General features: G+C 34.9%; 2 protein-coding genes across 3 annotated transcripts; one reads left to right on the top strand and one right to left on the bottom strand.

Moving 5' to 3' along the window:
• Positions 1–1,460: 1,460 nt before the first annotated feature.
• LOC131785533 (carbohydrate sulfotransferase 1-like) lies at positions 1,461–4,603 on the top strand. The gene is made up of 4 exons (XM_059102442.2): positions 1,461–1,562; positions 1,789–1,864; positions 2,309–2,423; positions 3,046–4,603. Exon 4 carries the CDS (start codon positions 3,108–3,110, stop codon positions 4,356–4,358), a length of 1,251 nt encoding a protein of 416 aa, XP_058958425.2. The 5' UTR covers positions 1,461–1,562; positions 1,789–1,864; positions 2,309–2,423; positions 3,046–3,107; the 3' UTR covers positions 4,359–4,603.
• Positions 4,604–5,354: 751 nt separating this feature from the next.
• On the bottom strand, positions 5,355–15,344 carry LOC131785519 (inositol polyphosphate-5-phosphatase A). Of its 2 annotated transcripts, none has more exons than XM_059102427.2 (18): positions 15,182–15,344; positions 14,844–14,885; positions 14,582–14,685; positions 14,370–14,460; positions 13,119–13,182; positions 12,822–12,853; positions 12,260–12,331; positions 11,426–11,478; positions 10,293–10,356; positions 10,083–10,138; positions 9,288–9,372; positions 8,991–9,104; positions 8,520–8,668; positions 8,150–8,200; positions 7,805–7,865; positions 7,142–7,204; positions 7,004–7,055; positions 5,355–6,862 (listed from the first exon to the last, which is right to left on the bottom strand). In XM_059102427.2, exons 1-18 carry the CDS (start codon positions 15,248–15,250, stop codon positions 6,798–6,800), a joined length of 1,287 nt encoding a protein of 428 aa, XP_058958410.1. In that variant the 5' UTR covers positions 15,251–15,344; the 3' UTR covers positions 5,355–6,797. The 2 variants fall into 2 exon arrangements, with proteins under 2 accessions (XP_058958410.1, XP_058958411.1); XM_059102428.2 differs by having other exon boundaries at positions 8,991–9,086; positions 15,182–15,343.
• Between the last annotated feature and the right edge of the window lie 38 nt (positions 15,345–15,382).

Below are 15,382 nucleotides of genomic sequence, written 5' to 3'. Positions count from 1 at the left end.
TAATTTGAACAGTAATAATACATAGGCAGAGGGCCAGAAACTGATCACAAGAACTCTTCGAGACACCAAAGGACAACTCACCATAATGATACAATTTTTCGTAACAACAAACTTGCCGACAACATGTGAAAAATTCGTGAATATTTTCATTTTCTTTTATTCCTAAGGCGCGATTGAGAAGCTATTTTAAAAACTCGTGCATTGGGTTTCCTCAGGGTTTCCAAACACTCGAAAACAATAAAAGCAATCGGCCTGCCGCCTCGGGCTTCCATCAGATGAAACCCTCGCACTCGTTTCTGGAATAGTACATAAAAGTTTTGACCCAAAAATTTCATGGAAAAAGCAGTTATCCGACCAGATCAAGTTGAAGATTTATCATAAAAAAGGTAAGTCAAGAGTTTTCAAATTTGGGCAAAATAGTAACGTAAGTTAAGGCTGTTACTACTTCTCTATCTGAATGTTTCAACGAAGCATCTTTGAACTTAAATGAGCTACATGTGTTTTTGACAGCATTCTTCAATAACAGAAATAACTTTGCCGACAAAAAGAGGAAAAAGAAAAAGGGAAAAAGCCCATAAGTGTTACATAACAATGCCGTGGCTATATGTACTGCAGCCGGGCAATTTTTATAGAAATTAACGTGAAAAAGTGTCGAGAGAGAGTATCAGATATTTGCTTGGTAAAGTTACGCGATTCCAAACACTGTTGGTGTTCAAGTAAATGAAATATCGAACTTTAGTAAGAAAACCGCTGTGTGCTTGGCACTTGGCTCATCCATAGTCAGAAATATTGACCGCATTCCCGCCGAAAACCTCGGCATGCAAACCAAATGGAATTATTCTATGGTTTTTCAGCAATACCAAGCAATTCTGTAAATTACTTTTATTTAAATTGGAATAACATTTGCTGGGCACAGTCTTAATAGACTAAATCCGCCGTACTCGGAAATGTTCACCAAATTCCAAAGAACTTAATGCAAACCTGATAAGGCCATTCAATATTTATTTAGAAATACCAAGCGATTCAAGAGGACTAGTTTTCTGTGCTTTTGTCGAGAACATAGTAGTTCATGGTATGCCAAGTTCGGATATTTTCGGAATCGCCTACTCAAACATCTGACACCCTTAAGAAATTTGAAATTATTTCAGTTTTCAGTGGAAATTCTCTGAAAATTACCCGGCTGCCGCGCATAAAGCTAAAGCGAAATTTCATGTGCTAATTAATTCTTAATATATCATTACAGACGTATCAAAGTAGACAAAGTACCTTGTAAATCAATAGCTGTCGATAGCTGATTCACGTTGCTAAGAGGTTAGGTATAAACACTATGGATTAGGCATCAGCGCTTAGTATCAACACTCGTGGCGTGAAGTAATACCATCGTCAAGATTGAATAGATTCTTGTAAATATTGATATCCCAAGATTCTAGAAGGCACCTGTTACTCCAAATAGCACTTGTAAAAAACCGCCAAAGGCTGCATTTGCTGAACTTTCTTCATACTTTGTCCCTTCCTTCTTCAAGCAATCTCACAACATCTTACGAAGGAATGCCGTTGAATCAGTAAGCTCAATTTTGCATTTTCCTCAAAAAATATATATTGAACGTGTGGTAAATAATCCTATCATTTCCCCTTGACGAAGGTCGAAAGTTTGGCCAAAACATGGGGTTTTTTTGTAAGTTTCATGTACATTTTTAACTAAAGTTTATTATTTTTCTTATCTTTGTAAATCCACCTGGATAATTTTCAAGCACAAATGGCTTTAATAATGCTCTATTCCTTTGCAAGGAATACAAGAGGAATTACAGGAAACAGCCACAGGTCTACTTTAAAAAGATGGAGAGGTTACCAACGACTTTGGCAGGTTTACCTACCGTAGATGTATCTAAGCTCCTTAATAGGAGCCGTTTAACTGTTTTAACTTTATTAGCTCGTGTAGCAGGTTATGCTGAATGAGTCACGTGATTCTCTCTTGAAGTACTGTTCTATTCATAGTTGTTTCAAAGAGTGACATCATATCACATCAAAACAAACTTATATAATAATTCCGATGCTTTCATGGATTCTTATTCAAATATTAGTTAGCTGAAGTGTTTTCTAACTACACCTTTTGTCTTCCATGCGTCATTTTACATCCAAAGGAAAACGTTAAAGTTAAGTGATCACAGACGACAACTAAATAACCTGACAAACTTCGTTGTTTTAGACTCGAAAGCTTGTCTGATATCATGTCATTGTCGTTAAAGTATTAGCCTCATTTGACAAGGCTACTTATCTGATACAAATTATATTGATGCATTCGTTGTAGTTCGTCAGAGCACAACTATAAAGCAGTGGCCTTCATCAAGTTCCAGCACGTGGGAACAGTTTAGTATTTATTTATATCTGCTGATCATTCTTTACAACCATTGCTGTCTTTTAGGGTAGGTTTTGTTTCTTCATTTGTTCTGCACCTGTTTCTACTCCTGACTTTTCTGATTCCGTAGTTGTTTCTAGATTCTTGTGTTTTGCGCAAACACCGACTGCAGGAAAAATATCTGACTTGAACTACTAACACATAGCTGGCTGGGCTTCGCGGTTTTCAAATACTGTGTTGGTGTTTCGATAACCCCTTTCTATCAATTAACTGAATGGGACATTATGTTTCGATGAAAAGTCTCGCATCCAAAGAGGACATGGTTTTTTAACTAATAAACTGAATATTCTACGCTGCAGCAGTCCAAAGTCAGCCATATTACTTCAATACCACGAGAGCCATCTGTACCTAACATCACGTTTAATGCAAAAATTTCAATTCATTCTGATTGACAAATGGAAATAAGTCGTGCAGGTAAAAAAAACGCATCTAACCCTGCGCCCCCTTAGAAAAAAATGGGAATGGATTCTATGGAGTCCGGATATTGATAAATATCGTAATAGTAGTTAGCAGATGCACTAAGTGTTTGGTTAGGTCCTAAGTTCATCGACAAAGTGGCAAGATTTCTACAAAAATTGAAACAGGATTAAAAACAAAACGATATTCTTATATTATCTTTATGTTTTTAGGTAATCATCACCACACGTGACAATATAACATATTGTGGAGACGGTTGACGCCTGAGTTCGAAATGAAGAAGACCGTGGTATTAGTCACATTTGGTGTCCTTGTGACCCTGTTTGTTTTGAACACCCTGATTCTTCTCTCATCATGGAATTTGACTCCACGTATTAAATCACATAAAACCTCCAGTCAGATGGAACTTCCACTGAGTTTGCAAGGTTTCAAACAAGAACAACACCCAAAAACAGAAACAAAGAAATTATTCACCACGCTTGGTATTAAGAAATCAACTGAACCATCTGTTAAAATCAACACATTTAACAAGAGGACTCCCCGATCTAATCTCATTATATTGAGCCCAGGCAGAGGAGGATCTTCATTCTTAGGAGGAGTATTTGATGCTAATCCTGATATCATGTATTGGTTTGAGCCGCTACACACTTTATCCCGCGGCATATATGAACTCCATTTGTACAAAGACAAAGAGAGAAAAATTCAGTACAGCAAAACTGCTATCAACCTAATCAATAGCTTTTTCAACTGCAGTTTCACTCAGATCCCTAAAGACATTATGTCTGCATTATCTAATAGCATATTTCGGATGCGAAGTGCATCACTGAGCAGTAGCCATTTGTGCCCAACAAAAAACAAAAGGAAAAAGTGTCTGCCTTACTCAGCGGAATTACTTAACAAAGTTTGTCACTCCTCTAAACATACTGTACTCAAGATCTTGATTCATCGTTTACCAAACAACACTCTGGAAAGTTTTCAGGAAATTTTCCAGCAACAGAGATATAATTCAAAACTGATTCACCTAGTTCGTGATCCAAGAGCTGTGGCATATTCCATGGTCAACTCAGTCCAATGGTTAAATGTGACCAGTGAATCACATCAAAGATTTCGCGACACTCTTCAGAGAATTTGTACCTACATTGAAAGAAACATTAAATTTGGCATGTTTTCTTCTCCTTCATGGCTAAAAAATCGCTTTCGAGTGATACGCTTCGAAGATTTTGTTATTAATACAACAAAAATAGCAAAGGATCTCTACAAATTTACAGGGTTTGATTGGTCTGTAAATGTTAATAAATGGATTGAAAAACATCAGGAAAAACCGCACAAAAATAATGAAAAGGATCCATATTCACTTTATAGAGACGCTTCGCTGGTTATAAACAAGTGGAAGAAAGCTCCACGGAGCTTAATTACAGCAGTAGAGCAAGTTTGTGGTAATTTGATGGACATGCTTGGCTACGAAAGAATGATTAAATCAGAACAATTGGAAAATGAGAATCGTAACTCATTTGTGAGAACCTGATTATAAATAAACACTTCCAGAGAATCATTTACAATTTCTTGCTCACATTAAGTATTGTGTATGTATCAGTATTACACTGGTTTCTAATAGTCAAGTAACAGGGCATATCCAACTAACCGTACAATCCCTTTTGCCTTCAGTTACAGGCCCATTTTATTTTGTTTCCCAGAAATTACTAGTACCCCTACCAATTCTTTGTCATGATGTTTACGAAAAACCAAAACTCAAGAACTATCAATGGCAACCAATTTGCTTAACTACCATTTACCGTTTCTAAATGGCTGTACTTTTTCGTGGTTTATTATTTTTATTTCTTTCAAAAATTCTTTTATCATTTGTTCATCCATGTCAGAGTACGAATAAAAAGTTGCTGTTCACGTCGGTTAATCTTTGACAACAGAGCTGGGGTCAAGGCGACTGTTAGAGTCCTGAGTTCTTAAAGTTGTGCTGAGGTAAATTATATTTTTTTAGTAGTATCTTATTTCGACAGTTTTCAATCCATCCTCTTTCTTAGTTACACGACCCCGCCCCACCTCTGAATGCAATCATCGATCCTGGATATGATAAGCCCAGTGCTTACCCTAGCATCAAATTTACCGAATTTTTGGGTGATGTGCCATACTTAACTTAATTTGCAAAGGAAGCAAACCATCTTTCCTTTGGCTCTCTACTTCTCGTTCAAGCCTGGAAAGTTTCATAACAATATGGAAAAGAGGGACTACGTCTAAAACTTCCGAGTTGACTTCATTACGGTCTTGGTTTTAGATACATTTAACTGCCAAACTTTTCCAATGAATAATCACCTCTGAACCTTCTTTCCTCTGAGGAAAAACACGCACCTAACGTGGACTTGGGTTTGTGCAGCCACCACCGCCATTTTGAAATAAATAAACCCTTTTCCCCTGGCCTTTTAGAAGGTTTTTCGAATAGTTGGGTGGAGCCTTGGACTAATGGGTATATTTCATGGGTTGAATGTAGTCATAAACGGGAGCAATGTTACCCAATGTTAAGATTTTATTATTTTTTGAATCCTTGTTCTATATACACAAGATATACCAAGATTACGTCTTATAATACTGAATCACAACATCTTCATGCTCTTGAATATTTTGCACCTCTGCTAATGACTAAGTGAAAAAGCACCTGCATGATTCAAGAATGACCAATAGAAAGATCCATTTTTAGTAATTTTAAACGTATATGGAATTTTCTACATAAATAGAATGGTAGAAATGGTAATTAATCGCTTCATATCTTTGGAGTCCGATTAACCGGACTTAATCAATGATTTCAAATATGTTTGTGCAACTGAATGAAAACTGGCCTTTATATACAAGAAGTTATTTCTGAATTAAATTTGACAAAAACAAAATGCATTTTACAAAAAAAATCTCAGCCCTGTTTCAGCTATATGCTGATGTAATCTGTTTCAATAAATTTTCTTACTTTCCTTGTTCACCATGAGGGTTAAGAGGAAGGCAGAAAGAGGAGAACAAAACGTTTTCACTTTTAATTGGCAAATCCTCTTCTTATGAGATTGCTTTTATTTGAAACAGGACAAAGAGCCCAGTCATAAAAAGATGTATTTGTACCCTGTCTCGATCTGAAACCAACGTAGGCATAAGGCAGTCAGTGGATATTAAGTTTCCAATCCTTAGATTGAAGCAAAAAAACAAAAACAAAACAAAAATTCTGCAAAGTATGAATGCCTTTAAGACTTATATCTTTTCACTAGTCTGTCTAAAGGTGTGAAAAGAAACAAAATAGGCAGGGTGAAAATAATCAAAACAAAGAAAAGGGGGAAACCAAAGAGAATGCACCTATATCCTAAATAACCCAACCCCAGCCTGTTTAATGCCTTCCACACTAGCATTGGCCATGAGTACACTTCTACACCTCTTCAGGCACAATCTTGTTCCTCTTCATAACTATATGATTCTTCATATCATTTAAACATTAATAATCTAAGGCATTGTTAGATTTATTTCTTCATTTTTTTTTTGGTTATGCTGTCTTCCCATCTACGGTTTGTTCTATGTTTGAACTTCAGAGCCCTCAGGTAATCTTCCCATGCAAAGAAAAACTGTTTAAAATCCACTCACAAACCGATTTACTCCTAAAATCTGAATAAAAATTTTCTAAACTTTTGGCCATAAATTTCTTATAATTTTAGCTCTGATATTAAGCATCAGATCAAATAAGATCCCCTAATTGTTAAGTTTCTTTCTTCACATCACCTTTGTGCAAGAAAATTTATTGATTCTGAGGACAGAAACTCCTCTTGGTGTCAAATCTCATCTACTTCAATGTAGTCAGTTCTGTTAATGGCTAAAAGAGCACTAAATATGCTTTAGACTTAAATTAACACTGAATTACTGCACATGGAGAGCATAATTTTGAATGGTTAAAACTCCATATGTGACAGAAAATTGTGAAGCCTTAAACACTTGTTAAATACTCTACAATTTCAACAGGTCCACCATTTCTGACGAGTCCAGGTCCACCTGTAAGAGGTTTTAAAAAGTGCGCAAATGTTGAATTGTAGACCAGTAAAACATTAGGAGTGCTATGTTCAAATTGAATGACTTACATCAACAGCTCCCTGGAAAAACTCAAACTGAAGCAAAAGTTAAATATTTACCAACCTTGGGAAAGGGTGTCTTGAGAAGAATCCAAGTTAAAATATAGAAATACAGGCTGTGGAAGGATCAAAAGAAATGACAGAATTGATAAAAAGCCAAAGCCACTAAAAAGAATAATTCAGGCTGAAACAGATACTGTACCTTGTGGTCTCCCATACAGACTTGTTTACCCATCATGTCATACACCACTGATGAACCTTTGCTCTGATCAAACACAACAAAACATTCATTCAAATACTAAGGTGAGTTCTTTGAAGCTCAGTTAGCACTCAAGTAATCAACATTTAACTTCCATGGCAGCTAGCCCAGGGTTTTAGTGGAATTGGTTTTTGAACAGTTCAGCTCTGGTGATCAATATGCTGGATATGATTAATATTTAGCTGAATTGAATAACACTCTGACTTTTTATTAAATCATTTTCTTGGCCATTATTTGTGTCATCCAAAGACTGCTGTCTAAACATCAAGTAGAGTACAGCAACACATCTACCCTACTACATACTATGAAAACACACCTGTTGCTATTGGAACAAGTTCTCCTGTGCTGATCAATAAGCTACCTTGAAGAAACTAACATTGCTTCTGATGATTGAAATGAAGCTTGTGAATTGTGCTTTCTCTTTATTGCATTAGTAAATGCATAGAAAATCAAAACAAAATGTGTTTTATTTTAAGTAGATTTTATGAAGGCAATAGACCACTCTTCCTATTGGTTTTGAGAGAACACACAAAAACTATTGTGTTCTCCCAGCATAGAAAATACAGCCTAGATATTACTTAATTAGTAAAGATTATGAAAACTGACCTGGTTAATTATGGCTCTGCTTGAGTGACTCAAGAATATTCTGTCACACCAAGATGGACACCTGAGATATTTGATATCACAGAAGGAAGTAACATTAATAAGAACAGCAATCTCATTTTTCTGCAAAAATAATGGAGAAATCTTGGTTTCCTTAACACTGATTTGGTTCATCAGTGTATTTCATACTTTCTGACTTGTTAAAATGTTTTACAAGGAAAAAAATACACTTGCACAGCACCAGTACTCAAAGGAGAAATTATCACAATGGATGAAGATGAAACACTTCTGACCTGATTTAGGAAACACTCTTTTTTACACTACATAAAAGATTTTGAAAATATGTACCTTGAATCACTATATACTGTTGTATCCTTTACATTTTCACTGAAAGGATAGCTATTAAAAAAGAGACAAGAAATATTTAATCATGTTGATGCTACTGTACCCTATTTTTTTTTAAACAAGGGGGACTTTTGATACTATAGTCACAAAAACATTTTTCCCTGAGGCAAAGGGACAAAAAAAACAGTAATACATGAGCAGTGTATGTTAACAAAACGCTACACTTAAGAAAAAATCATAAAGTTGGACATTGTACATTTCAGATTTAATTAGTTAGTCAGCAAGATTCACACAACTCACCTCTAACTTGATAAAATGCCTTACACATTTCACTGGTTAAATATACAATCTATTAAATGGTAATAGCTTTTACCTTGGATAGAATGAAATATCAAACTCAAACAGTCTGTCTTTGAAGACATCAAATTCTCTGTTGTACTTTGAAAACTTCTTTCCATTGTGGTATCGAAATATACTTTGGTCATGAAACTTGAAAATTCGAGGTTCCAGTGTAAGGAAAACCTGTCAAACAAAAAAACAAAAATCAAAAAACAAAGTACATCATACATTCAGGCCATTCATTAATTGATAATGAAAACATAATTTTTACCATTAGTAATAATAAAAAGAGCCAGTCATAACAAACAAACTTAAAAACAACAGAGGTACAATCATAATAATCTGAAAGTGTCCAGATCTAGTGTACCTGTATTCTGTCAGCAATAAAATCTCAGCCTCCTACAGAGCATCAATGAAAGTATTCTGTCCTTTTTGCTAAATGTGAGCCATGTGAAAGGGAAACTACCTTGTGTCAGCTCAATATTCACAATCTACATGTATTTACCTTATCAGCCTTCTTTCTGTCCCTGTAGATGATCTTTGAAGGAGTACTCTCACCTTCCTTCCTGATATGTTGCTGTGGAAGACCAGCACAGAGAGCCTGTAAAATCCAAAAAAACTAATGATGGTTAAGCCAATTGCATCACCACATATAGCCAACCATGGTTAGTTACAGGACTCTATGTGTGCAGTCATATGGTAGTATATTATGATTTGTGCATTAATCAAAGGCTGGAGTATCTTGTGCACACTTAAACTGCTTGTATATATGTATTTTTTTTTCATAACATCTATACTGTACCTCCACCACTCTCTTGTTGTCAAGTCTGAAGTTGAAGTCACCAAATAATGTATGGGGAACTACAGGAATTGAACTCTTTGTTATTCTGCCAAAACCAAGAGATAAATAGGATTGACAGTTAGGGTTAGTCACTAAGTATCTCCTGAGGAACTATAGGTTAGAATAAAAAGTAATACTTATTCTGCCAAAACCAAGAGATGAACAGTGCATCCAGTACAAGTTAAGTTAGATATTAAAGTCACCAAGTATCTGCTAAGGAACTATCAGTTAGAATCAAAGTAATACTCATTCTGTCAAAACCACAAAATGCATTTTACAAAAAAATCTTAGCCCTGTTTCAGCTACAATTATGTTCATGCTATCTGTTTCAATAAATTTTCTTACTGTCCTTGTTCACCATGAGGGTTTTTTATTTTTAATTGGCAAATCCACTTCTTATGAGATAGCTTTTATTTAAAACAGGACAAAGAGCCCAGTCATAAAAAGATGTATTGGTACCTGGTCTCGATCTGAAACCAACTTAGGCATAAGGCAGCCAGTGGATATTAAGTTTCCAATTCTTAGATTTAAGCAAAAAAAGTATCTCCTAAGGAACTATAAGTTAGAATAAAAGTAATACTCATTCTGCCAAAACCAAGAGATGAACAGCGCATCCAGTACAAATTAACTCAGATATTAAAGTCACAAAGTAACTCCTTAGGAACCATAGATCAGAATAAAAAGTAATACTTATCATGCCAAAACCAAGTGAAATCTAGCTTAGAGTGTACACAAAAAAATGACTGATCAGCTCACCTGTCCAACACATGATCAAGAGCTCTCATGCGATTTTTACTGTACACTGATGGAGTCTGATAATTAAAAAATAATAATTATTATTATAATACAAAAATAAAAAAGAGAATAACCATCAATCTTGGGACAAACTAAATTTTCATTTTTATTCAATTTGAGCATCAATACAACAAACTAATAGTTGAAAGTGATCAGTGAAACCTAACTTACCACCTCAATGGATACCAGGTTTGAAGCATCATGAAAAAGGTGAATATTGAGCAAATCAAACACACTGTCAAATAAAGTACAGAGCAAACTGTATAAAAACATGATTCTGTACAGAATGACAAACATGACTTTATTCATGTAAATTGAACCAGAAATCATAGAACATAATTGCAAATCATGGAATATTTCATTCAAACATTTAAGAATAGTAAAACTTGGTGCCCTAGTTATGATAAGTTACATCAATCTGAAAAATGCAAATAAATGAATTACCCATTAGTAACTATGGACAAAAATGTAAAGAAAAAGGAAGGAATGTAGAGAACTAAATGAACAATTTCTCTGACTCTAACAGTGACTTGCATAGAAACTGTTAGAAATGTCTACTCATCTCCAGCAGTTCCTCATCAAGTTACTATTCCAGTGTCATATAATGGTATCATTTCAATATACATTCTCACTAACTCAGAGATTGGGAAGGCTATGCATCATACTTATATGGAACATAAATAAAGATATGACATATCAAAAAATCCACTCACAGAACACAAGATATAGCCCACCCTATTACTGTAATGGCCCATACTTTTTATAAATGACCCAAAACTTCTAAAAGCCAGGGGCAATAAGCCATATGGCTGTTTTGCCTTCTCAGTCTCTGCTAACTATTTAATAGTGGAGCTCACAAAGCGTAGTCCCATAATTATACAAAATAGTAGTAACTCATGAAGCTGAAAAAATTTGGATGTACGACCGTACGACCGTACAAGGTGCTACTTTTAACATGCGTGGTCAACTGTACTGCGGGCACACCAACACCACGGCTTTGTTCAGTAGTCCAGCGGTAAGTGCACTAGGCTCTGAGTTGGACAACCCGAGTTCTAGTCCTGGCTGGGGCAAGGCATTGTGCCCTTGAGACATGCAGGGAAAAAAAATGCAAGCTCCACTTTTAGGCTTGGCTAAATCTATATATTATTTGCATTTGATGATGGTGGCAAGCCATACAGTACAGGGCTGTATTTAGCTGAAACACCTTGTTTAACAATAAGTTACAATTCTTTAACTGGGGTTTTGAATTTCTCAGAGGATTTAGCCAAAATAACTTTCATGTGCAAATAAACTGATGATCTTACCACTTGTTGATCTTCCACCTTGTCCTCATGAAGCCCTTCCGTGACCATTTGAACTGCAGAAACAATAAAAAAATAATGTTTAAGTGTGAAACTTAACAATTATTCCACAAGTGCCCCTGGGATATGACATGATAGATAGCCAAAAGGGCCCAACAAGCACACCTTACAAATTGGTGTACAAATTATCCCCCTTAAATAGGGGAAATAAAAAAAAGATTATTCAAATGGAAAAAGATAAAGCTAAAAGTGTGCGCAAAACCCTTAATTCAATGATACAAATTATGACCTGGACAGGAATGACTCAAGGAACATTTTGAGTCAATGTCATTTAAATTTGTGTAACTTTCCCACAAATTATATTTCAATTTGTTCCATACAATCCAGATATTCAACCTACTAAGTTTTTTTTTTTAAGTATTACTTTAAAAACCCTTGCTTCCAGCTGCAGCAAAATATATAGTGAACTGATAAAATAACATGAGTGATAAGTGCCAGTACAGGCATAAATGGGGTAAGTTTGACCCACTATAACTCCTAAACAAGCATGGTGACACATCTTTTTTATTGTATTTTTCAAAACAGATAAATTGGTAACGAACATTTGAGGGAAGTTTAAACAAAAATTGTTGAATAAATTTTTTTTTGTGAGGAATCACTTTAACAACTCATTTCACTTTCCATGGAGTGAAATAGAGTAACAATGCAGCATGTAAACAGTGATGCCTTTGTTGTATCTATGACCTGATTGGTTTGTTAAAGCCCTTTCCTTGTGATTAAATTCAAAATAATTATGTCTTGTAAAGACTTTTAATTAAAGAACTATTGAAAGTGTACCTGGGGGAAAAAATCCAGTGGAAATTTTTCTTTCTCCAGGAAAGGGACATCTGTCAGATTTCCCACTTGTATCTAAAACCAGCAAGGATTAGTTGATCAAAAATACTCTTACCAGGTAACTAATAATAAAAATTTTTAAATTACAGTTTATTCAGTATATAGTATGCCAAAGGAGCCAAGAATATAATAGAGCTTGTTGACACTTTACTAAGGTAACATGTGTTCCTGTTCTGCATGACACAATCTCTGTTTACAATTTCTCATGAAATTTAAGTTAACTCTGTCTACAATTATGCAAATAGAATTACATCTTTATCATTATACACCTGTAAGCAATATAATTGTCAATACTGATAGTATGCCTTTATTGATATCTTATGCAACTACACATGCATTTCAAGCAAAATACATGTATGGTACATCAAAATATATCAGTTTATAAGTTTTTGGAAGACTGGCTTCTGTAGCTTAGCCAGTACTTACATGGTAAAAAGATTCCAGATTCAACTGCTAGTTAAGCTTTTGGTAAATAAACTCTATGCAGAAATGTTAATGCACTCACCTCTTCTCCCTCAACCTTGGAGAATGTAGATTCTTCAGATTTTAAAAGTGTGAAAAAAAGAAATAAAAACAACCTCATTGAGTTTCCTAAATCAAAATAATTGTTTACAGGTATAGAATTTACACAACTGCCTGACTAGTTAAATGTGCTGTTGCAATTACCATAAGTAGCTCTGCAAGATCCAATTGCTTTCTTTTAGAAGTTTTTGTTCAACTCTCTTAAACTCACAGTTTTCTTATGAGGTGAGTTATTATTTCACACCAAATGGATCACACTGCCATCAAAGAGAGAATTTACCTTTGAAATTCCAGAGAAACACATCCTCTAAAGACTTGCTTACCAGATATATACAGCCAAGAGCCTGTTTACAAAATAAAACTGTTCAACAAATATCACAATAACAAACCCTTCTAAGGTAATCTTTCACTACAGGGTATGTAAAACCAAAAAGCATGGACAATGTGACATGTCTTTGATCTGTGGGGTATTTTAAAACAATTTCAAATAAATGTAATTAAATATGATTGAAAAACTCATAGCTATGGATAAGCATTTTTTTTAGCTTGTAAGATGGTATTGATTTGGGATATCTCAAATCATCTGCATGATTGTATATGTCTGCAATTCATCTAAAAATTCTGTAATAATCTTTGGCTTTCCATTAGAATAAGCATAGATTTCTTCCACCAACACAATAGATGTCATGCCTTGGTTGCAACTATTTTCAGCTTCAAACATAATTTTCTTTAAGTGTCGAGTGTTAGGAGAAAGTATTATTCTCTGACTTAAACCAAGATGGTTGATTTGAAGTAATGCAATGAGCTAGTAGTACATCTCTATCCCTTAAATCCCTTTAAATCCTTGTCAAAGCAAAGTATTTAACACAGTGCATTTCCTTGATATGCTTGAGACTGTGCCAGGAACTACTCCAAACAGTCATAAATTAAAGAAAAATGTGCAATAATTTCTCTCTCTCTCTCCTTTTTTTTTTCTAACTGAAGTTAATAATGTTTAAAATGAAACATTTTCCATGCAGAAGGTACAAAATGCTGCTACAGTTCACATGGTTTAAAGGTGGGCTATCCAAACACAATTTAATTCAAAATAATAAAGGCTTATGCTCTATGTACACAAACCCATGAGCAGCCCCAAAGGATGATGGAATTGGATTTACAAGCTTGTTAATTTTTAAATGTTTTCTTTTTTTCCAATATAGGAGCAGTCATTGATGCCCCAATACTAATAAACCGTCAACTTATTCGTGAAAAAAAAACACGATAAATTGTGGTGTCTAATCAATTACTTTAAACATCAATTATTCTACAAGTGAAGGAACCAAAACAAAAAACTGACAAAGAGCCAACATGCCTGTAGCACTACGCTGATTTTCGTTTAAGTTAAATGCCACAAAATTCCCAACTCGCGACAGTACAATCTGTTTTCATAATAATAGAAATTAAATAAAATTTCACCCTGGTAATTAGGGTTTATTAAACGAGACAAACAGAACAGTAAAAATTATTTCTTTGGACCTTCAATAGTGCTCACCGTATATTGTTCTTTTGTACGATAATCTTGATCGAACCATGCTCGCACTTTGTCGAATTTTTCTTTCAGCAGTGATTGATCGATGAAGATCCTAAATCACATAACAAAAATGATTCGATTACAATACGCTTTCAAAGTCCTACTAATATATCCACAACAAATTTTCACATTAAACAGAAATTGAGGGCATCCATCTTCTGATTAATTCTCACCGGACAAATTCTTTAACTTTTTCTAAGGATTCTTCGCCTGAATCTTTCCCTCCACTTTCTTGAAAATGAAGTGCTACTAACTTTGGCTTGAATCTTGTTACAGTCTACCAATGAGAATCCCAAAAAGATTGCACAGATCGATCAACAGTATAATACCACAAGAATTTCGCAAAGTGGATTTTACAAATTTCATGCATGTAAAAGAACAAAAAGTTAACTCGACCTTTCACTTTTGTTCATAGACCCCTAATAACCTACTTACAGTCACTGTTTCTCGAATCCAGCGCTCCTCCAAACCATCTCGCTACAACGAAAACAACAAAATTATCAGGTATAAGTTGTTGATAATTACCAACATGGGAATAAAGTTGAGAGCCTCCTTTTGTAAACAAGTTGGACACCAACGCAATAAAGAACATTTTATATTTAATTATGAATTCGCAATTAAAAAAGAAGTTTATTTAAAATTTTGGAGCATTAGTAAGGTAAATGGCGAGGTGAATCTTCGTGCATCAAATCTAAAGGCAAGCAGGACATTGACAACATCAACGGTATTAAAGAACAACAAATAACATCAGTGGTGTCTGGAATATAACTCACATTTTCGAACACTGAACCCACATTTGCTGTTATAAACAACACAGGCACTAGATGTTCTCCCATACTCATGTATTTCTAGCCATATCTTGCAGTCTTGTCTCTATTGTCGAGCACAGTGTGTGCAGTTAGTGACTGTGTGTGTCTTCCGTTTCCTTTTCGCGCCGGTAGGCCTCATGGGATCGTACCTCCCACACAGGCCTC

The sequence above is a fragment of the Pocillopora verrucosa genome, chromosome 1 (assembly GCF_036669915.1).
Source record: "Pocillopora verrucosa isolate sample1 chromosome 1, ASM3666991v2, whole genome shotgun sequence".
Lineage (NCBI taxonomy): Eukaryota > Metazoa > Cnidaria > Anthozoa > Scleractinia > Pocilloporidae > Pocillopora > Pocillopora verrucosa.
This window is presented reverse-complemented; position numbering and strand designations above follow the sequence as displayed.